This window comes from Equus caballus, chromosome 2 (genome assembly GCF_041296265.1).
Source record: "Equus caballus isolate H_3958 breed thoroughbred chromosome 2, TB-T2T, whole genome shotgun sequence".
Classification (NCBI taxonomy): Eukaryota; Metazoa; Chordata; class Mammalia; order Perissodactyla; family Equidae; genus Equus; species Equus caballus.
The window spans coordinates 91,057,869-91,081,599 of NC_091685.1; the positions used below are offsets into that span (position 1 = coordinate 91,057,869).

General features: G+C 40.6%; 1 protein-coding gene across 8 annotated transcripts in view; it reads right to left on the reverse strand.

The window, feature by feature from the left end:
- The window catches only part of ARHGAP10 (Rho GTPase activating protein 10), a 287,552-nt gene that overhangs the window by 208,392 nt on the left and 55,429 nt on the right, over positions 1-23,731 (reverse strand). For 7 of the 8 annotated variants that reach the window (XM_070261551.1, XM_023636457.2, XM_023636458.2 and 4 more), the window contains exons 2-3: positions 781-876; positions 646-707 (exon numbers count right to left, since the gene is read on the reverse strand). In XM_070261551.1, the coding sequence (XP_070117652.1) occupies positions 646-648 (3 nt within the window). In that variant the 5' untranslated portion in view covers positions 649-707; positions 781-876. Of the gene's footprint in view, positions 1-645; positions 708-780; positions 877-4,096; positions 4,257-4,941; positions 5,071-23,731 lie in introns of all 8 variants that reach the window. The other variant, XM_070261550.1, reaches the window with a different exon arrangement.

Genomic DNA, 23,731 nt, shown 5'->3' on the forward strand with positions numbered 1-23,731 from the left:
AGCTTTTAAGAAAGATGAGTAAATATTATTCAATACCCTCAAAATCCATTGCTGAGCTTTGTTAAATAAAATCATCCACTCAATGCACTCAGCACAGCATTGGGCACGTGGAGAACATCCAGTGGAGGCAGCTATTATTATTACTGTTGTCATCATGAATCTCAAGGCAAAGTGGGATTTTAAAGACTTCCAGGCCCAAGTTGTCTCCCTCTCCAAACAGCCTAGAAAATCTACAGAAGTGAGAGTCAGCTCTAACATTGTCCTCTGTCCTTCAGCGTCTACATAAGCTTTTCTGCTTTTATCCTCTTGATATATTAAGGTTCTGCTTGAGACTTGATTTAAACGAAAGTACTCCACTGCTAAAAAAAAATTTAGGAAGCACTGATATATTCCAATCCACTATTTTACAGACGAAGAAACAGGGCCTTGGTCTAGAGGTCTAGCAACTTGTCCAAGTTTTCACCACAGTCAGCACATTGTAGAACTAGAAATCTGGGCTCACCAGACCTCATCCAGGGCTCTTTGCACCACTATGCACTACTTCATCCATGGATAAATGCATCAGAACTTTGATCAGAAGCAGCTTCTAAACCTAGATTTTCCCTGCTTGAAGTTGGACTTATTAATTTACTTTCCACAACTCACCATAATCTCTCTCTGTTCTTCCAGATTCTTCAAAAAATTAGAAAATTCACGTAAGGAAGCATCTGTTAAGAGAAAGGAATGATTATTTGGTGGCCAAAGCAGAGAAAAGCAAACCAAAACCTCATCTTTACATACCTATGCAGCGTTCATCATCCGTCTCCGCATCCCCAATAAACTCAAATTTAAAGTCTCTGAGTGAATGAGCAAACTTCCGCTGGGCTGCTGAAAGACCTAAAAAGACCAATTTAATGATTACTTGGGTCCTTGTTTTAAGTCAAGGCTTAGAAGAAATTTATTCCTTCTAAGGACAATACAGCTGTAGAGCTCTCCTCCACTCAGTCCACCGGGAGGCACAACCCAATTGCTTTGTCAAGGGGCCCATCATCTGCCACCGCCTGGCATCCTCCCTGGGTTGCTTCTGTCTTCTATTCTACACTCAGGCACAGAGCAGGTGCTGCAGAAACCTTTATTCCCTCCTCCACCCCGTTCCTCCTCAGATCTGACTGCTTCACGTCATTCCCTAAAGCACTTTCCTGTCTCCGCTCACTCAGGTCAGAACTTGCCCAATTCAAAAGTTCAGGCTACGATTAGGAACACACACACCTGACAGCATCTCCCAGGGCTTGATGAGACCCGGCTGGGTGCCAAAGTTTCAAATGTAAGGGTCTCAAAGCTCAAAGTCAGCCAACCAGATGCCTTTAACTGACTGTCAAACTCCAGCCAGAGAAACCCAGAAGATTCAAAGAGTTTTCAAAGAAAAACAGCAGCAGGGAGGTCACTAAAGGCCAAGCTTAAGTGGGAGAAAGAAGACATTCTGCAAAAGACCTATAGACCCATATCTTTTTTATCGGAGATTAACAGAAAATAGTGGAAAACCCTACTTCTAAAACAGGCTACCATTTATTTTATGGGCCACACACAATGCCAAGCGATATACCTTTTTTTTTTTTGGTCTCATTCAATACTTTTGAGAGAGTTATAAGATTATCTCCATTTTATAATGGAGTGCTAAAGCTCACAGGTGTTAAATAACCTGCACAAAGTTGCACAGCAACTACAACAACAAAGGCTTGATGCTACTCCAGAGCCATTTATCCAAAGCTTTGCCCTGACCAGAGTGCAATCCTGCCTCTGGTCTCAAGTACTTTCCTTTTTTTTATTTTGAGGAAGATTAGCCCTGAGCTAACATCTGCCGCCAATCCTCCTCTTTTCGCTGAGGAAGATTGGCCCTGAGCTAACATCTGTGCCCATCTTCCTCTGCTATATATGTGGGACCACTGCCACAGCATGGCCTGACAAGACGTGCATAGGTCCACACCCAGGATCTGAACCGGCAAACCCCGGGCCGCCAAAGCGGAACGTGGGAACTTTGCTGTGCCACAAGGCCGGCCCCCTCATGTACTTTCTAAGAAGCTGCTCACCAACTCCGGCACTCCTTACAGTTCTTGTCTCCGTACAATGAATACTGACAGATTGTGTTAAAGTACAATTTCATGTCAAACAAACTGAAAAGTTGAAATAAATAAAATGCAACCCATAACTGCTGATCGGAGTACTCATGCAAAAAATAAATATGGACAAGAAAGTGAAGCAAACAATATAAAAACTGAAGCCTGTTTTTAATAAAATGTCAAGATAGTAGGAGCAATTTTCTCTTTCTTTTAGTCATTATATTATAGCTAACAAGGAATGAAAGCAAAAGATTCTTATTTTTACATTAAAAAATATTACCTGATTTTTTTTTTTTTTTACCAGCTCTTTACCCCCAATCATTAACTACAATGGCTCCCCAGCCCCCTCCTGGACAAGCTGCTTTCTCTCACTTCTTAAACTTTCTAATAATGCTCACCAGCTCTTTCAGCTGCTGTCACAGTTTGGTATTATTTTTCAATTTTTTCTTAATAGACTATGCTTCTTAGAGTACTTTTCGGTTCACAGTAAATTGGTCAGAAAGTCAGAGATTTTCCATCTCCCTTCTGCCCCCACACATGCATAGCCTCCCCCATGATCAACATCCCACTGTCATGGTTTTTCAAACTTCATTCTTCCTCTAATTCATGTTTATCTTGCTGTTCTCAAGTTCTTTTTCTCTTTAAAAAAAAAAAAAAAAAAAAAGATTGAAAGACCTAAATGTGAAAGGCTAAACCATAAAATTTTTAGAAGATGATATAGGATTGTAATTTCTTACCCCTGGATTATGGAAGAAAAGCACAAACCATAATGTAAAATGTGACGGATTGCAACCACGGTCACAATTCTCCATCCCTCCTTGTAGGCACTTCTCTTTTCAAGGTGACTTTGCAGGAACTCCAGCAGTAGGTAGAGTCCATTTTCCCTCCCCTTGAATCTGGGCTGGAAAGTGACACTGTGCTAATCCAGAGCACCCACCTCAAGAAACTGTGTATACCTCTGCCTGCCTCTCTCGGAAGCCTCAGGCCTCCCTGTGAACAAGCCCAGGTAGCCCACTGCTTGACGAAAGACTTGGGCCCAGTCCCCCTACTTACTGCCCCACTGGTCACAGAGCCAACACACAGAAGCAGAGCTTTCCTGTCCATGTGGGAGGTGGTCCAGACGAGACCACACTGAAATAAATAAATGGCTGCTGTTTAAGCCACTGGGTTTTGGGGTGATTTTTCCAAAGCAATAATTTAACCTAGCAAGATTAATAAAACTGTGTGAAAATTTTAAAGACATAAAAAGAATGCAGTGCATACCCTTATATATAAGGTATAAGTAATAGCTATAAATCAATGAGGTAAGACAGACACTCCAATAAAAAACTGAGCAAAACATTTGAAAAGGCCCTTCTCAAAAAAGAAATGAAGGAAATCCAAATGGTCTGTAATCACATGAAAAGGTGTTCAAACTCATTAGTGATACTAAAAGTGAAAATTAAAACCTCAAGACCCTCATGAGATTGGCAAAAACTAATAAGCCTGGCAACCTGAAGTGTTGGCGTAACTCTATATGTGAAGCAACAGAAATCCTCATATACTGCTCACAAGAGTAAAAGTTGGTATAAGTTTTTAAGTCCCTTGGCATCTTCTAAGCAATTTGATGATATCCTATAAACCAGAAATTGGCCTTCGAGGTAAATTTCCAAGATAAACTCTTGCACATGTACACTTGTAGACGTGTACTAGAAAATCCACAGCAGAAGTGATCACAACAAGAGCCAAACACTAGAAAAAACAAATAGCAATCAACAGTAGAACAAATAACTAAATTATAGTATATTCATACACCATAGAGTAAAAATGATAAATTCGTGTATCAAAGCACATGATTCACAATTTGGAGAGAAAGAAGCAAGTGACAGAAGAATACACACAGTATGGTTCTTTCAAACAAGTCCAAACAAGCTACACTAAATTATGTTTGGGATGTATATAGGCCACAAAATTAGAGAATAGCAAGTCAACCCTCATCTCAAAAGTCACATAACGTTTACCTGGGGGCAAGGGAGGGCAATGCAGTCAGAAAGCTCCAAGGGGATTAAAGGTATTTTAATTCATAACCCAGTGGTGAGTCTGTAGACATTTGCTTTACCATTCTTCCTTAAAATGTATGTTTGTTTCATATACTTCCGTATTTTTGCCATAGTTTCACAACTAAAAAATAAAATTTTTGAAACCATAAACAAGTAAAGCCTAACTATTTAGGACATTCCAAAGTAATTATGTTTCTATCATAATCCAGGTAAACATATAATTATCCTCTAAGATCTAGCTACACTGGCCTGCCCTTGGTTCACACATGCCAAACTCATTCCAGCCTGACACCCTTAAACTTGCTGCTTCCTCCACCTCCAACGCTCCCTCCCTACCCCCTCCTTTCCCTTGGCTCACTCCTCAATGCTGATGGCTCAGCTCGCAGTACCCTCCTCTTCTCACCATCCTCTCTAAAATAGTGTCACCCCTCTGCCCTAAATCCCCCTCTATACCATTGCTGCTTTGTATTTCTTCATAGCACTTATTACTGAAATTAACTTATTTAATGAGTAATATTTACTCGTGGTTATCTATTTTCTCACTCTAGCATATCGCCTCACTGAGGCAGTAATCAACTACATCCCTGAAACAGGGACCATAACAGGGTTTTTCTTTTTTAATTTATTTCATGCACCTATTTCTAAATATTAATAGTGTGTGGATTTACTATCATTTTTAATAACTTTACATTATTCCATTTTGCTAATGTTTGCTTTGCTAGTTCTGAATAGGGGCATGTAAAGTGGTCCCATTCACGTGTGTATATGTGTACGTTTGCATTTACTTATTCATATATAGTACATACGTTTATAAATACTGGTATAAATTATATTTTTCCCTTCTGGAGTTGTTTCCTTTGAGTATTTTATCCAAAATCACCAGGTCAAAGGGTCCTTTAAAGATCATGTTTCATATGGTCAGGGCAGGATGCTCTCTAAAAAATTAAAACGTAAATGCATCAGTTTGTCAACATTTCATAATTCCTAATTTTACTAGTTGGAAATGTTTACAATAGCAGATTAAATCTGGGTTAATTTACACAGCTAATATGATATTTTTCTCTCTATGTAAATAGCGTGCTTTCTGTCTTTCCTCTGCCCTAAGTACTATACTCACATCAATTCTTTAGTTAGAATATAATCATTTTTCCTTTCTACTAACTTCCTTCTGGTGTTATTAGAGTTTGTTATGCAAAATTTTTATTGTTTAAAAATCTGACTACACCAAACTCATTCCTTTTAATAATCACCTTTTCGTTATTTAGAACATTTTAAATTTACTTATTCTGCCATGTAGTTTATACTTTTATAGCTATCTGCCTTTCCAAACATAACATAAAATCATAAGACAGTTTACATTTAGTACAGTCCATTAAATAAGCACCAAGATACTTTGTGCAAAGAATGTTTTTTTTTTCCAATATCATTGCACATAACACTCAACCAGTCTTTATTTCACAAGTTGCAAAGGCTGGCAACATTCCTTCACTGGGGGAAGATGGTGAGAGGCCCACAGGATGGGACTTAGAAATATTATTTCATTTACTCCTTGTAATCAGCGTGCTGGGCAGGCGTTGGTGTTACCTTATTTTTACAAATGGCTTAAGTAGGTTCAAAGATGGACTAGCAACTCGATCAAAGTCACAGACCTCTTGAGACTGCTAGTCATAAGTCCTGGAAGCGAAGGACCAACTCCTTGGTCTCTCAAGCTTCCACCAATGTCCTTTCCATGTCATTCCGACTCTCAGCTTTAACTTTATTCCCAGGTCCCTTGCCCAGATCTCAACTACTATCTAACTGGCTCTAATGTAGAATTCTAACTAACTGGAAAATTCATATACGTGTGCCTCCCTCACCCCCCATCCTCTCCTGCCTACTAATTGCTGTGAATTAACACTACTCTCCTGAAACACCTTCAAGGCTGGCAGATATTGGTGGATAACGCCAAGCCTGAGTGTGCACAGAAAGCACAGCTACCTTAAAAGAAACAGTGTGACTTGCACTCTTTCAAATGAACTTGACACTTCAGAGTCTCCCAGACTGGAATTTCTAGGTCTTCGATCTGCAGACAAGTGGGAGAGAAAACACAGGCAATGTAACTCTTCCCTGGGCTAGGAGTAGTTTGAGATGTGGGGAGTTTAAGACGCAGAAGACCACGTGGAGAGATCCAAGCATGGTTTAACTCCAGGTTCGGAGTGCCTCCAGACACTGGCCGGCATCGCCAGTGCTCGCCCTTGATGACTTTACAAATGAGAAAATTATTTCTTACAGCACAGCCACGTGTTAACAGTTTTCAGTGACGACCATGAACTATGAGACACATACAGACACTTGGAGCGGGTGGATGGGAAACCTCTCTATTCAGTGTGCTCTACTCTGACCACACTTCTAGGCAGCCCTCTGCGTACATTATAACCCCTTAAGTTACAAGCCTGACCCTGTAATAAGGTTGTAACTACCATCCTGCAACTTCCCACCCCATGAACCAAAGCACTAATGGGGACACTTGAGAAAATGCAGCAAGTTCTATAATTCTGGGCTTGAAAAGAAAAATGAAACAGAAAATAAATGCACCTGTCTCACTCATTAAATTTGAAATACAGGATTCTCCACAAACCCATATTGGATTCTAAAACCTTTTTTCAAATAGGCAACTTGCACCTAGAAGCTCACATTCCTCTGCATGTAGAGGCCCAAATAACCAGATTATCAAGTATGCAAAAGCTCTGCCAAGCGAAGCTCTGCCACCCCTTCTGCACATCAAAACACGTACCAAAATTCCTCAACGTTTTATTTAGAGAGGAACAGGGTACAGATTCTAAGAACTTAATATCTTTCATGCCAGACTCATGCCAACGATATAATGCTGATGTTAATCCAAGTACCCTGGAAGTGAAACAAAATTCCTCTAGGACTGTGGACGGCCTTCATATTTTCCTTCATATTTTCCAGATTTACAAAACTGGCAGCAGCACAATATAAAAGAACAGCATTATGGCCTCTCAGTAGGAGTCAAAAAAGAACGTAAATAACTCATTTTGCAGATTTAAAAGATAGTGCAAACATCTCACAAGCCCAAGTGCATTACTGGACTAGTCGAGGCTTGAAGGCCAAATCACAGGCTGTTCCAGGAGCTGCTCAAGGGCCAGCGCAGTCTCTGCAACTGTTCGGTGAAGGCATTCCTGGCCCTAACTACCCAATTCCAGCCCAGTGGGAGTGTCTGTGCAGTGAGTTCTTCTTAATCATAAACACCTTCTAAAGTCACTGGAAGGACTTGAATTGACAAATTTATGGGATACAAAGGACAACAAAGTGACTCCACGAAGATGCATGCATCTCAAAATAGATGCATAAACCTGGACTGCAGGACACAAGACCCAATACTGTACATAACAGGCAACCAGATACTGTTTACCAAAATAACCAATTAACTACGAAGAACACTTAGGAAGGGAGTGACCTGGGCACTGCACAGAACCCCACAGGCAGGTCCACATGGGAGACCACCACCCAACCTCTGCAACACCTTATTCCAGACTTCAGCCGCACTGAACACATTCAGTAAATGCAGAGTCTACTCGGGCAGGGTTCTGTGAACAGAGACAGCACCTGCCACAACAGGTATCGGCTGAGAAGGGCATGCTGGTCGTCACCTGGCCTACTGGTTTTCAAACTGTCTTTGGCCAAAGATCCCTTCAATCAAAGGAAATCTTACTTAGAGTGAGAACAGAAAAAACAGCTAACACTTATGTATTACTTTCCTAAGGCTGCTGTAACTAATTACCACAAACTTAGTGGCTTAAAACACACAAATTTATTCTCTTCTATTTCTGGAGGTCAGAAGTCCAAAACGGCTCTCACACAGGTGCCTTCCTTCTGGAGGCTCTAGGGGAGAATTCATTTTCTTGCCTTTTCCACCTTCTAGAGAATGCCCAAATTCCTTGGCTCGTGGCCCCCCAAGTCACTAGTCGCATCACTCTGACCTCTGCTTCTGTCATCACATCTCCTTCTTTGACTCTTTTAAGGACCAGTGTGATTACAATGGACCCACCATGATGACCCAGGATAATCTCACCATCTCAAGGTCCTTAATCTCATCTGCAAAGTCCCTTTTGCCATGTAAAATAACACATTCACAGCTTCCGGGATTAAGAAGGGACATCTTTGGAGAGCCATTATTCTGCTTACCATACCTTATAATGTCAGGTACTCCCCTAACCACTCTACATTTATTGATTCATTTAAGTATCACAACCACTCTAAGAGGCAGCTTCTATTATTACGCCCACTTTACAGAGGAGGAAACTGAGACACATGCAGGTTAAGCAACTTGCCCAAGATCATACAACGAGTAAGCAGTAGAACCAAGAGGTAATCCAAGCTGCTCAGGTAGAGGCAGCATGAAGGAGCCATCGCCCACAGACTGCTCCCTGGTGACACTGCACCCTGCAGAACCCAATCTGAAAATCACTGACAGAGTCTCTCACCTTCACTTTACAGTTGGGAAATGAAAGCACAACTTTGTACAACTAGCTCAATTTCATACACCTACTTCAAGGAGAGCTCCAACTAGAATCCAGTAATCTTAGTTTTCGTGAGGTGCAGAATGACAGTAACACATGCACCTGTCAGTGAAGAACACATGGTCTAACAGTTGGAAAGCTGCAAAGGAGAAGGGCTACAAACGATGTGTGTATGTGTGTTTTGGGATAAGATGAAGTCCTTATGTATGAAAAAGAATATCCAGACCAACACGCTCCCAACCTCCACCTTCTCTAATTAGGCTTCATAGAAAACAAGAAGGACTGATGGGCCAACAAACACTGTAATGACAAGACTGCATGCTGCAAATCAGGATGGCTTGACATTTCCAGGGAAGTGCCTAAACCTGAGCATCAAAAACTGGTGGTCCTGTAGACTTATTTATTTGGCCATGCCTTTCATTAAGATTTGAATTTCAATCTCTCAAACCCTCTGGTTACCGTTGGTCCCATCGCTCTCTACTGTCTTCTACTCATCAGCCTCACATATTTAAAATATCTATCTGGCCCCTGGAGGCATTTGGATTTCAAGTCCTGGCCTAAATTAACTAACTTTAGCAGGGAACGTAACCTTAGAGACATTTAGAGACAATCTAGTCTAACCACCCTACTTTACAGATGAGAAATAAAAGGCACAGTAAACTAGAGGCAGTGTGGTTTATGAAAAGGAGAAGAGCTCTATAACGTTACAGATCTGGGTTCAAATACCATCTCTGCCAGATTCCAGGTATGTGGTTTCAGGCAAAACATATAGTAAGCATTTGATTTCACATCCAGAAACTGAAAATAACCAGAATGTCCCGTCTAACTAGCACGTGACCTCTCACTTTCCCTCCTCAAGCAAACTGCTTGACCCAGAGCCCTCGCTTACTACACGGGCAGGTTTTGTAGCACAGGACCCTACGCTGAGTTCATTAGGGCTGAATGAATAGGGATAGGCAGCTGACCCAAGAACCGCCCCCACAGGCCAGCCAGAGACACGGACACATGGAATATGTATGGACAGAGAGAAAGAGAGGAAGTAAATGCCTCAAAACGTTAAATGATCAATGAGTCTAAGAAAGGGTATATCAACGTTCATTATTCTATCCTTGCAACTTCCATAGCAAATTTTTAAAAATAATGTAGTACAAAAGAATAAAATGATCACAAGTTTATTTATCAAAATGAAAGAAACAAGCACACACACATTCCTGAATCAGTGAACCATTTTGTTCTCCTCCTTCATCCCATCTACCCTCATCTCATTGCTATACTTCCAGGAACCCAAGTGGCCAGAATTCCAGTGTTACTGTCTCAGTATTCCATTCCTTATTCTCTACATCCACATTCCACTTGTGTTGCTTATTCATCCAAATATTTGCCAGGCTGTGTTATAAGCACAGGGGATATAGCAACAAACAAATCACACAAATTGAGGTGAGAAGTGGGGACAGGCCAAGTTGGGAGGGAGTGTTTGAAAAAAGACAGATAACAAAACATAAGCAAATTACGTGGTATGCTGGGAGCTGGTAAGTACGATGGAGAAAAACAAAGAAAGGTTAGGAGGATGGAAATGCCTGGGGAGAGGTTGGGCAGATCCAAGCAGATCTCATAGAAAAGACGTCATTCAAGCAAAGACTTGAAGGATGAAAGGAGCACGTCCCACAAACAACTGTGGAGTAGCCTTTCCAGACAGAGGGAGCAGTTCCACACAGGGCTGATGCAGCACAGGAAAAGGCCAGAATGGCCAAAGCCAACTGAGGGAGGCACAGCGAGAGTAATAGGTAAGAAGGCCAAAGATAATGCAGGCCAGTTCAGGAAGGACTTGAGCTTTTATTATGAGTAAGATGGGGAGCTTCTGGAGAGTTGTGAGCAGAGGAGAGACATAAACTGACATTAAACAGCATCACTCTGGCTGCTGTGCTGAGAAGAGACTGAGGGTGGAAAAGAGTGGCAGCAGGAAGACAAGTTAGGGGGTTACTGCCCTGATCCAGGTGAGAGATGAAGAGCTTTCTTTAAAAAATTTCTGGAAATTGTACCAACAACTGGTGAGACTCAGGGGTTTCAGCCTAATGATCTGGTGGGTCTATGTGCAAAAACTTCCCCAAGGATAGCAATCACCTTTGAAGCTCCGTGTCTTCAATGCAAGATAGCCTGGTCTATAAGTGCTGTAGTAATTAGTAGTGTTCTTGCTCCCCTGTGCTATGGGTTCACTTGTGTCCCCTCCAAATCCATATGTTGGAGTCCGAATGCCCAGTATCTCAGAATGTGAATTTATTTGGAGAAAGGATCTTTACAGATATAATCAAGTTAAAGTGAGGTCATTAGGGTGGGCCCTAACCCAATACGACTGGTGTCGTTTTGAAAGGGGAAACTCGTACACAGAAACATGCATAAGGGAAAGACAAGGTAAAGAGACATAGGAATAAGACGTCCATCCACAAGCCAAGCAGAGAGGCCTGGAACAGATCCTTCCCTCACAGCCCTCAGAAGGAACCAATTCTGCTAACACCTTGATTTTGGACTTCTAACCTCCAGGGCTATAAGACAATAAATTCCCGTTGTTTAAGCCACCTAGCCTGTGGTTCTTTGTTATGACGGCCACAGCAAAATAATACATCATGATTCCTTTTTCTCCCCTCAGAAAAATAGGATAACCTTGGGTTTAAAAGCAATATACAGATATGAACACTATTTGCAAGTATTGTTTTTACAGTCAGGGATTTAAGCTCAACGATAAAACATAATATTATTCAAACATTTCGGTACCGAATATAGTAACTTGGCAAACAAAGTGGTTTCCAAAAGGTCCTAAGAAAGAGGAGACAGAAAGAAAACCAAAACCACATGCAGGGGATAATGTCAAGACAAGCTCCCTTGTTAACCATGGTGTATGCTTAAGGCCCAAAGTAAATATCAGTAGGGATTTAGATGTCAGGTGTTCATCTGGCTTAATGAATGTGAGCTTTTCCACACTTCTGCCACTGGAGTATCACCATTTCATGGCACTAACGAGAAACTCAGTTGCCAACCAAAGCCAAGAGTTTCTGCATAACTCTCCCATTTCTCACTAAAGCTTCAATATTTATTTCCTTGAAGAAAAAAAATTTTTTTAAGTAAAACAAGATGTTTTTTAAGTAAAAACAAGCCCCACTCTAAGGAGGGGCTCCTCATTTGTGCCTCAAGTTAAACCAGGATCACAAGAGCTAAGAGAAATTCTCTGGAAATACTGCACATATATTATTACTTTTATAGATGCAAAAGAAATTTGACAATTTGCTATCCAAAGTTATTTGCATTCTCCCCTTCTTTGGGGGCAAGAAGAGACATGTGACAGTGAATGGTGTGTGAAAGTTCTTCATTTTTTTCTCCCCTACTAATATACGAAAGGGCTCATTTACCCATACACTTGCAAATACTGAATTTCATTATTTAAAATAGTAGTGGCCATCAGCTACTCAGGTAGCTAGTGTAACTACTGTCAACAGCAGTAGTCCCAACCTCTGAAAATTTGACATATTTTACAAACAAAGTAAGGTTAGTTGTCCTTTTGAAAAGCCTTACCATAAATCTCCTTGGCGTACAGTAGGATGCAGTGATTGAGAGCATGGGTTCTTGTGTCAAACAGACCAGGGCTCACACACTAGCATCACCAGTGACCAGGTGGGTGACCCTGGGCAGGCGACAACCCTTCCAAGGTTGTTTCTTCACTGACAACTTGGGGATAATATTGGATTTTATTTAACAAACTGTAGTAAAGGAAAATAATGAATCAAAGGTTACTAAGTTATCCTGTCTGGGTGACAGAGAACAGTGGAACCATTTGAAAAAAAATAAGGGAAGTCAAGAGAGGAAGCCAATTCAAGGTGAGGAAACAAATAAATGCATTTTAGATTTTTCAGAAAGTAGCAGATTAACAGAAATTCTGAATGCCGCTGCAGATGTAGGTCAAGGCCAGAGAGTTTAATTGTCAGTTATCTGCAGAAAGGTGATTAAAGTGAAATAAATAGCAATTTTTTAGAAGGAAAAGGTATAGCAAATCTAGAGCTGAAAACGAAGGAAACCACGAAGGAGACTCACAAATGGAGAAAGAGGGAAGAAGGAAAAAAAAAAAAAAAACGGAAAAAAGGCAGCCAAAATGAGGCACAAGAAGTGCGCAGAACCAGAGAAGACACAAAATTGAGAATGCTCGAAAGTGCCAAATGTTTTGTAAGGCTGTCAGATTTGGCAAGAAGTAGCTCTCTGACAAATCATCCTGATCCCTCCCTTTCCCTTAACCCCTTCCATCCACTCTGCATCCACAACACCCTGTGGATCTGCTCACTTCTCTGTCCCCCCTGTGAACACATTTAACACTGTTCGACACAGCCACCATCAGCTCCTCACTGGCCACTCCACTCCACTCCTTCCCCTTCAGCCCAATTTCCACACAGCAGCAAAAGTTAACTGAAAATATAAATCGGACCTCCTCACCCCCCAGCTTAAATCTTCCCCACCATTCTGTTGTATTGAGGAGAAAACCCAAACTCCAAACCAAAGGTCTAAAACACCCTGTATGATCTGGTCTCTGCTTAGCTCTCCAGCCTCATTCACCCTCCAGTCTCACCCAACTCCACCTTCATCAGCCTCTCTTCTATCCATGGGGTGGGTGGAAATGCCAGAGTTCTTCCCTTCCTTGGGTTCTTTGCACCTGCCCTGCCTTCTGCCTGAAACACTCTTCTCTCACCTCCTCCAAAACTCCAGCAAAACCTGCATTATAAACTCCCTGCACCTCTCCAAGCTCTGGTGGGCTCACCCCTCACTGCTTTAATAGCTGAGGCTCCACAGTTACAGACATGTGTCTACACAGTAGACACACACAACTGCAGTATATGCAATCCAGAGTTCCCAATTTCAACTGCTTTTCATTCCACATCAGCAGATAACTAAAAAGATCATGTTAAGATATACAAGAAATAATTGTCTATATATTGGTCAAAGATCCACATGTCTGTAAAGCATATTTTCCCAATAAATTTTTTATTATTATTAATCTAAATTTAATTACATGACTGATACCCCTTCCCCTGACCAAAACTATACACACAGACAAGCAAAGGAAAGGTAAGGACTTTTGTGAACTTTTTTGGCTCATTAATAAACTTCCAGGCTCCAGTTCAAAGGACACTTAGCAAGAGATCAGCCAACATCCTTTATTCACCAAGTTATTTCACAGAAAGTAAATTTATCACAGGGACAGTTAGCATAGAAGGAAAGAAAAAGCTGAATCAGAGATGGAAAGCTTCCAAAAGGAAATATTGGATTTCATTTTTCCACAAACTGATAAAACAAAGACATAATATAATTCTTGTAAATTTAAGCACCTAGAAACCCAAGGATCAAATCTGTAAGTTATGAACTTGACTAATAGACATCTTCATAACAAGCCTGAATTATACCTCAGCACTTGGCTATGACCTCATAATTCCTGGAAGGAGGTAATGGTTACATGGGAGTTCATTATTCCATTTTCTCAACATTTTTCAAAACTGTTTTTTTGGTACTTTCCAATCTTTAATTTTTATTTCCTTGATTATGAGTATCTCTATGGTGTAAACTGCCATTAACAGACTGTCTTCATTTTCTCTATCTTCTCCAACAAGTTTGATATATAATAATTTTGTTTTAAGTATTTTCCCTCTTATTTTTGTGGCCTCTTTTTTGGATTATGATTTTGAATTCTGTATGTTTTTAGGTAGTCAAATTTTTTCCATTATTTTGAAGAACGTTTTTCTGTCATTTGCACACTTAAAAAGCATCCATCCTTTTACATCCCTGAGCATTTTAGAAGAAAATTAAACTGAATACTTCCAGTTGTCCTAAATTTTATTTAAGAAAAGAAAACTTAATCCTGGCAACTCTGAGTTATTCTGCTCCTTTGTCTCTCTTTCTGTGCCACATTTTACACCATGGTCTCATGTGATACTTTTTATTACTAATACAAGAAATCACCCCATTATTTCTCTTTCTCAGAACTTTATCATTTCATAACTCTTTCTAACAACAAAAAGCATCTACTATTATGCTGGGTATATTATATAAAGATCACTCCTAATCCTTAGAATCATCCTAAAAGGTCAATATTAGAGCCCCATTTTATAGATAGAGTGGAGGACGACACTTAGAGAAGTGAAATAGGTCACCCAACAAAACCAGAATTCAATGCAGGTCTCTGATTCCCAACTCCATGATCTTTTCATTCCCAAACTCTGGCAGTTACTTGCTCCACACTAAATGGCACTGGGCTACTGAGTTTAACTGATGTATCAAATTAATGTAGCATCCTCTCAGCTGGTTTCAAATCTACTAGAGGCTTGGAAAGCTGATAGCCACACCACTAACAACAGAGTGACAAAGGAAGTTTTGTGGTACCTGCAGGCGAAGCTACTCAAAATACCAGCCCCTGAACTGTTTGTCACAGGGTCTCTGAGCGACAAGGAATTTGGACAGAATTAACTGAGTCACTGAGCACACTGTTTAGCTTGGCTGGTATTTTTTTCACAGCAAGACTTCCCTGATGATGGAAGCAAACACCTTATCTCGTCATAACCAACAGTCGGCAGACTAACATCAATCTATAGGCCACGCTCTGAGTAGCACTGAACCAGACCAGCATTTTTCAAAGTGCCATTTGTGACTTAATGGGTGATAAAATCACTACATTGAGCCGTACCAGCATTTTTTAAGAGAAAAGAGAAAGAAAACAGAGGCCTCTGGTATAGCGAGTTGAAGACATGTAAGGCATCTTCTGATCTCTAATCTTTTGGACAAACCTAGTAGCTCTTTTGAGATAAATAAACATAAATACAGAGGTCATTGAATGGAATTATAAATTTTATAAGTAAACATACATTTTATTATAATAAAGGGCTCACAGTGTGGAAAATATTGTATGCATACAAAACTTGTGGGCCTCTTTTAAGTGTACCAAGTTATATTGAGACCGCTCTTAGATTAGCACTTTGTATTAGCATAAGGTTTATAAGTTATGTACTCTATAAGCAATACTATATGAGTAAGATCATTAATTCTAACTTCTAGATTATTGTTTTGCTTTGGTTTTCTAAGAACTAGCTTTTTAAAAAATGGAGAAGCTGATGAATGGAAATTACAGATACCCAACTTTTACATATCACATTAAACCTCCATAGAGCAAAGGAGAGCCCCAAGCTGTAGCAACTAGGCACTTGGAGAGTGCCATGAAAAGGAGAAGTGGTTTCCCAGAGATAACACAGAAACGGCAACACAGTACAGTGATTTTAAATCTCCCACTCCTTATAACCAGCTGGCCACAGACTGACTTTCCAGGCCAGTGCAGACATCCAAGTTTGGATCCCTGACACACAGGATCTCTAACATAGGTAATGGCTCGGCAAGACACGTTGCACTTACTACTCTACAAATGAGGGAACAGACACAGAAAGGGTAGGAGAAGATTCAAGTTCAGAAATGTCCCTTTCTATACATGGTATTATACAACATGGTTATTTCTTACAAGCTTGTTTTGTGTTTTTAGGGTTTTTTTTTTTTAAATAATATTCCTTGCATGAGTAAGAAAACTAGGGGCCACTGTGTTTAGCCTGGATCACATTTTAAAGGGACATTGGCAAAATCGAACATCCAAGAAAATGTTATCAGGATGATGAGGAGTCCAAAAACCCCATCGATTAAGATGCAATCTTGAGAAGGCAGAGTCATAACTTCTGTCTTCGAATTTCGAGGGACATTGATTAGAACAATTCTTACATTCTTCTGCATGGTCCTAGAGATTCATCCAAAAGCCAATATATATAGGTGGAAGCCAAAGGGAGCAGATTTGGTTTAGGGTAAAGCAGAACTTGCCAACTATCATAGAATGGGCAACCTCCTTGCAGGCAATTATGACACATCACCACTACTTGTATTACAAAGCCACTCTGCTGAGGGTGAGAGTCAGAACAGAGGTCCAAAAAGGTCCTGTCCAATGCTAACAATCAACAGAGGGTGAATTATTAGCACTAATACTACTATCTCATCTTTAGCATCATAGCTCACCTACACATATTATGGTTTGGATAAGACAGTATGAAAACTTAACCATCATCCTGTATGGGATTTTTTATGAAACTTTACTCCAAATTCTAAACAAGTGATTTTAGCATATGGATCGCCTATACTAGAATTTTACCATGAGTGACGGGAAAAGTTCTCCAAAGCCCAATATGCTTAATTCCCTTCTTTAATAAAGGTCAGAGATTCTGCTTTTCAGCAAGACTACACAAGTAGGGCAGAGGAAGAAAAACAAAAGCAGAAAGAGAGGAACAAGTGCACAAGAAGGGAGGCAGTTCCACCCCTTCCTCAGGCCCCTTCGGTCATCATTCCCCACATGACATTAAACAGAGCCAGTGTTTAGTTCTGTTTATTCTACCTCATTCTTGCTGTGCCTCAGGGGAAGTCTCAGCGGAAGAAGTAAATGATTCCCATCTCAGATCTCCAAAGAGTCTGGGCATCAGTTCAGCTCTGACCCTATTTTCTGTAAAACCCTGGATACTTCAAAAAAAAATTACAAACGACCAAATAGTTACCATCTGGGTTTCTCCATTTCTCCGACTCTGCAATATAAGAGAGGGAGCTCTATGGGGAAATACTGGCAGAGTTTCTAATGGCTGTGGAGTACACAAAGATTATCTCATAAAAAGCCACAGAGAATCCTAACTATGATATTAATTTGTTTGGGTGGTGTCATCAATCTTAATTATATTTTTTACTCTCTTTGAAGTAGAATACGAATGGTGATGATAAGCGGTGACAGACAGACCTTCTTTTCCAAGAAGGAACATTTTATAAGGTCATTCAAATATTTTATAGTAAAAACAGAAGGTATGTTATTTTAGACTTTACCAAAAATGATTAGTATTAAAATGGGGAAAAAATACACAGCATGACATTCAATCTCAGTCAATATAATTTAAGAGTGGATTCTTTTCTTCTTGTATTCTGATAGGTTTTCCATTTGGGGTATAAATTCTTTGGTGTGTTAATGCTATAAAGTCCAAAACACTACAGCACTGCAAGGTTCTCTTCTAGATAACTCTGACTTAGTTTGCTACAATGAAACAAATACTGGATTCCTCATCAAAAGCCTCGTACTAGCCTGGATTCTGCAGGAAACTAGCAATGGGACCCCTGGACCAGTCACTTAACCTGACTGGGTCCCATGTTTCTAATGTATAAAGTAAGAGAGCTCAATGATATGTTTTGCTAAACGTAGAAAAATAAATGCTAAGCTTTTCTGACATTTTTAATTGCTTTTAAGAATCCAACATTTAAGAATGAATGACTAGTGGGGTCAGCCCCTGGGGCCGAGTGGTTAACTTCGCACACTCGACTTCAGCAGCCCAGGGTTTCCCTGGTTCGGATCCTGGCCGCAGACGTGGCACCATTCATCAGGCCATGCTGAGGTGGCATCCCACATAGCACAACCAGAAGGACATACAACAAGAATATACAACTACGTACTGGGGGGCTTTGGGAGAAGAAGAAGAAGAAAAAAAGAAAATGAATGACTAGGGACAAGAGCACAAACTCTCTTTCTCCCTGCTCTTCAGTAAGCACTATAAACCCTGGAAATAATAAACCAACCAACCAAAGAAGAACTCCGAAACGTGGTAAGAAGAAAGCAAACCAGTTTGTGACTCCAGGACCAGAGGAACAGCACAGCAAATGGTGTCACATCTTGCATCCCCCTACCCAAAGAAGGCAGCCACTGAGACCTGCCGTTTCCCAACCCCCATCCTAACAACAGCAGGCAGCCCATGTAGGCTCATCCCTACCCCAGGCGGAAGGAGAGTCCCTCTGCAAAGTCAGCCAAGTCCTATCCCATCTGAAAGAGGGATCTATCAGAAGCCCCACCAACAGTAAGCAACTAGGGGAGCCAAGACATATGCAGGACGGCAGGTGGACACAACAGGAAGAACCCAGCCACGAGTAGCCTGGCCAAGGAAGCCTCTTTGGTTCCACAGAGACCTTGGGGAAGCCAACGGCACCAGTATAGAGATCTCACCTCAACAAGTGACTGGATCAAGAAGACTTCTCCGTCCCCCACAGGCAGGGAGTATCCTACCACACTCAGGGAAGGCCCTAGTTCCCAGAAGCCTGAGTCTACCTTCCTCCATCAAAAGACACCCAGTGGCCCGGCCTAGGGAAACCCTTTGCACCCCTTCAGCCAGTACCAGCAAGAGCAATGGGAGCTCCAGTGACACCTGATCAACCAAGCAGATTAAAATAACACCCAAAAGGCCCTGAAAATTAAATTGTTATTGCAATCACAATCCACAAATGTAGGCCAGGACCTGTGTGCTAAAACTAAACCGGGTAACTACCTTCTAAAATTAAAGATTTAAATGGGACCCAGAATAAACTAACCAGACAAAACAGATATAATCAAAACCCACCAACCACACCAAGAACCAGGAAAACCACAACTTGAATGAGAAAAGCCAATCAACTGATGCTAACCCTGAGAGAAATCAAATGTTGGAATTAACCTGATAAGGACTTCAAAGCATAAAAGTCATTAAGAATTTCAACACTCAATTATAAATTCTGTTGAAACAAATGAAAAAATAGAAATTTGCAGCAAATAAATAAAAGATACAAAAGAGAACCACATAGAAACTATACAAAACTGGAAAATACAGTAACAGAGATAAAAATTCACTTGATGGGCTCAAAAGTAAAATGGAGATGAAAGAGAAAAGAATCAGTGAAGTTGAGGAAAGAACAAGAGAATTCACTCAACCTGAACAACCGAGAGAAAACAGGCCGAATAAATGAACTGGGCCTCAGAAACCTGTAGAACAACAAAAGAGCCAACATTTCTATCATCAGCATCCCAGAAGGAGATGAGAAATGGAGTGAGGCTACAAGAGTATTCAAAAAAGTAATGGATTAAAACTACCCCAATTTGGTGAATGTCACAAACATACAGATTTAAGAAGCTGAGCAAACTCCTGAATCAGGATAAACCCAAAGAAATCCATGCCAAGGCTGGAGTCAATGATAAAATATCATAACATCATAACTAAACTTCTGAAAACTAAAGACAAAAAAATCTTGAAAGCTGCCAGAGAGAAACAACACTATCTGTAGGGAACATCAATTGAATGACAGTGAATTTCTCAACTGAAACTATGAAGACTAAAGGAAGTAGCATAAATTTCTTTATTTTTGGTGAGGAAGATTGGCCCTGAGCTAACATCTGTGCCAATCTTCCTCTATTTTGTATGTGAGATACCACCACAGCATGGCTTGATGAGCAGTGTGTAGGTCTGCATCCAGGATCCGAACCCACAAACCCCAGGCCACTGAAGCAGAGCTCGCACACTTGACTACTACACCACCAGGCCAGCCCCAAGCACATTTTTTAAGTGCTGAAAGAAAAGAACTTCAACTGCAAATTCTACATCCAGCAAAAGCATCCTTCGGGAAGGAATGGCAAATAGACATTCCCAGACAAAGGACACTAAAAGAATGAGTCTCTAACAGATCTACCTTTAAAGAACAAATGACTATTAAATAATTATATTTTCCAACAGAGATTTAAAATTGTAATTGCCTATGAGAAAATCTCTAATTCTAGAGTTTATAATCTAACCAGGGAGAGATGACACACATACAACAAAAACACCAATAACAAGAGCAGGTGTTGTGTACGTGCCACAGCCAAGGGCTAACAAACAAAAATGGTTCAGAAACAGGCGCCGATATTTTCGGCTGCTAAAATCAGAGGAAATTTCACAGACAAGGCATGCCTTAAACTGGCCCACGAATAATGCACTACACTTACAAAGAGCTGCTGAAAGGGATGTCCATCATGAAAAATCATACAAGCAAAACTGAAGAGATGTGAAAGCAGAAAGTGTCTTTAGAGGACAGAAGAAGGAGAACCTCTGTCTGTCACATAACAAGCACCTGACCAGGGGACAAAGGTGAATCAGACACAATTCCTGGCCCTCAGTCTAACGGGAGAAACGCAGAGGAAAGCAGGATTGTAATGTAATGTAGAAATGCGACACGAGGACTGGCTGAAGAGACTTCAGGGAACGAAGCAGAGGACACAAACGATACCTCCTGGGAAAGACAGGGGAGGTTTCACAGGATTGGTGACAGCTGAGCTGGATCATAACACAGGAGAGAGACATGACCCGTTAGCAAAGGGGAGGGTACATGGGGCCACGAGAATGACATAAAGAACTCCAGACGTGCTCTGGCACACAGCACAACGGGGGTCGTACAAGGATGAGGCGCACTCACGCAGACTGGGGTCAATGCTAAGGAGCTGGGCTAAGAAGCTGGATTTTCATTTTGAGGGTAATAAGGAGTCACAGCAGACTTTAAAGCAGAGGAGCAATAGAAAGATAAAATAAAATTTTCCCAACTTGGAGGCCCCCGTACAGAATCCAAGGAAAGGAAAAGGGTACAGAGGAAGGAAGACCAGTTAAGAGATCATTCAGTTCATCTCAGTTCAACCAAAGTTTGAATCTACAATGTGCCACGTCAGATGCTTAAAACACAAAGATGAATGATTCCCACCTCTGGTCTCCCAAATCAAGGAGGCATCAATGTGAGGAGAGAGAAAGGAAGAGAAAGCATAAAATACATTCTAGCCATTTCAGAGCTAGAATCAACATGACTCTGTGAGAGATGAGCTCTGTGAGAGGAGGGAAAAGACAGGAATGAGGTTTTTACATTAGAAAGGATAGATCTGTCTAATGTAAAAATGTAATGATGTAACCATGGGCGGTCCTCCCACTCCAGAAATGAGGAAAACAAGAGATGGAGTAGCATTTGGGCAGAATGCTGAGTAGGGATTTATGTACTTTCCTTAAGATTCTGTTCTGGTGTCACCTCTTCCAGGACGACCCTCCTGATAGTCTCTCCACGCCCTAGGTTTAGGGTTCCCTTTCCACTGTGTTAAAAAAAAATGCTCACAGCTATATAGATATATTTTACCACAATGTATTATATTTTTATATATTTTATATATATTTACATATAATGTCTGTCTCTCTCACTAAATTCCTCAAGGGAGAAGATTATACTTATTTTTGTTATGTCTACTGCATTACTTAGTAAGTAGGACTTCAATAAAAGTTCAGTGAACGGAGAAAACATAAGAAACTTCATACTGTTAACAAAATCACCACGAACGTATTTTCTATAGCATTCCTAAGTTAGTCCTCCTCTACTATCAGAACAGGTAAAAAAAAAAAAAAGTTTACATAAACCAGCTCTAAGTATTCTATTTCCATTTGAAGAGTCTAGGAAAATTAATCACATTCCCCAAAAGCATAAATCATAAAACATTATAAAGGTCAATCAAGAGAATACACATCTGAGGCTCCAGCAAGCCCTCATTTGGTCCTCTCACATTTACTGAGCACCAACTGCCCACAGGGCACCATGGTGAATACTACACAGCTCCTACACTTCCAGAAGCTCCCTTTGTGAATCACTCACTAGAGAATGTTTCCTAAAGAAAAGTCTATGTCTTCTAAGGGAGAAGGACCCATGGGGAACCCCCCAAGGACTCATCAGTTGGCCAAAGGGAGAGCTCCCTCTCAGCCAAAAAGAACGTAATTTGGGCTACAGTAGAACTGAGATGATCTAATAAATTTTTAAGGAAAAAAGGGAATAGGAAGACGATGACACAAATAGGGTAAAAGGAAAAAAAGCAAGGACACTTACTACATACTGTTACAAGGCACTTTCAAAGGCAAGTAGAACACATATAAAAACTACAAATGCCACCCTTGACTAGCAGCTGCTACCTTACAAAGAAAGTCACAGGATGGGGCTGGCCCCGTGGCCGAATGGTTAAGTTCGCGCACTCTGCTTTGGCGGCCCAGGGTTTCGTCAGTTCGAATTCTGGGCACGGACATGGCACCCCTCATCAGGCCATGCTGGGGCAGCATCCCACACGCCACAACTAGAAGGACTCACAACTAAAAATACACAACTATGTACCAGGGGGCTTTGGGATAAAAAGGAAAAATAAAATCTTTAAAAAAAAAAGAAAGCCACAGGAGAAATTAATGTTTTGTTAGATATTATACTTATATGGAACTAATTATAATCACTGGCAAAGTGGCTGGAAACTTAAAAACATACTTTAAATATTGAAATAATTTTTTTTCTTTTATGGTAAAGTATAAATGATGACACATTGGAAACAACCCAGAAATCCATCAGGATAAATTAATTGTGGCTAAATTAATTGTGCTATACTAACATGCTAGAACACCATAAGAACATTAAAAATTATGTTTCGATAAAACACTTAGTGGTATTGTAATATCTTCATTACCAGTTGCATGATCTTGGGCTATTCTGACCTCTCAGCCTCAGTTTCCTCATCTGTGAAATGGGGATAATGGAGTTCTAGGCAACAATGAGAATGAACAGTCCACAATTACATATAACACAGCAAAACAAAAAAATACATATGATTCCACTTCCAGGAAATACAAAACAGAAAAAAAGCATGGGCTTCCAGAAGTGAAGGGGACACAAGGGGTCTTCCAGAATGTCTGCAATGTCCCGTGTATTCTTGCTCTGGGTGTTGGTTACACAGCTGCATACAATTCATGAAAGTCCATCCAGTGGTAAATGTATGAAGGTGTACGTCTCTCCATATATGCTAAATTTCAATAAATAGTTTTTAAAATGAGGATAATTATAGGATCCTCTTCACAGGGATGTGGTGAGAATTAAAATGATGTTATAGAGATTAACTCCATAAAAACGTTTGCCACCTAATACATGGGTGAGTGCACAATAAACATTAGGTACTCCTGTAATCCCGCCAGGGCTGACCACACGAGAAGCTCTATGAAATGTTCACAGAATGAACAAATCCCTCAGGTTAAATGAATCACCACCAACCTCTGCCACCCCAAAACTACTTTAAAAATTTACCATAGCATATCCAAATTGCCAGTATCACTACTCTTGCGCTATGGGGCCATTATGAAGTAAAGAAGGGTTTCGTGAA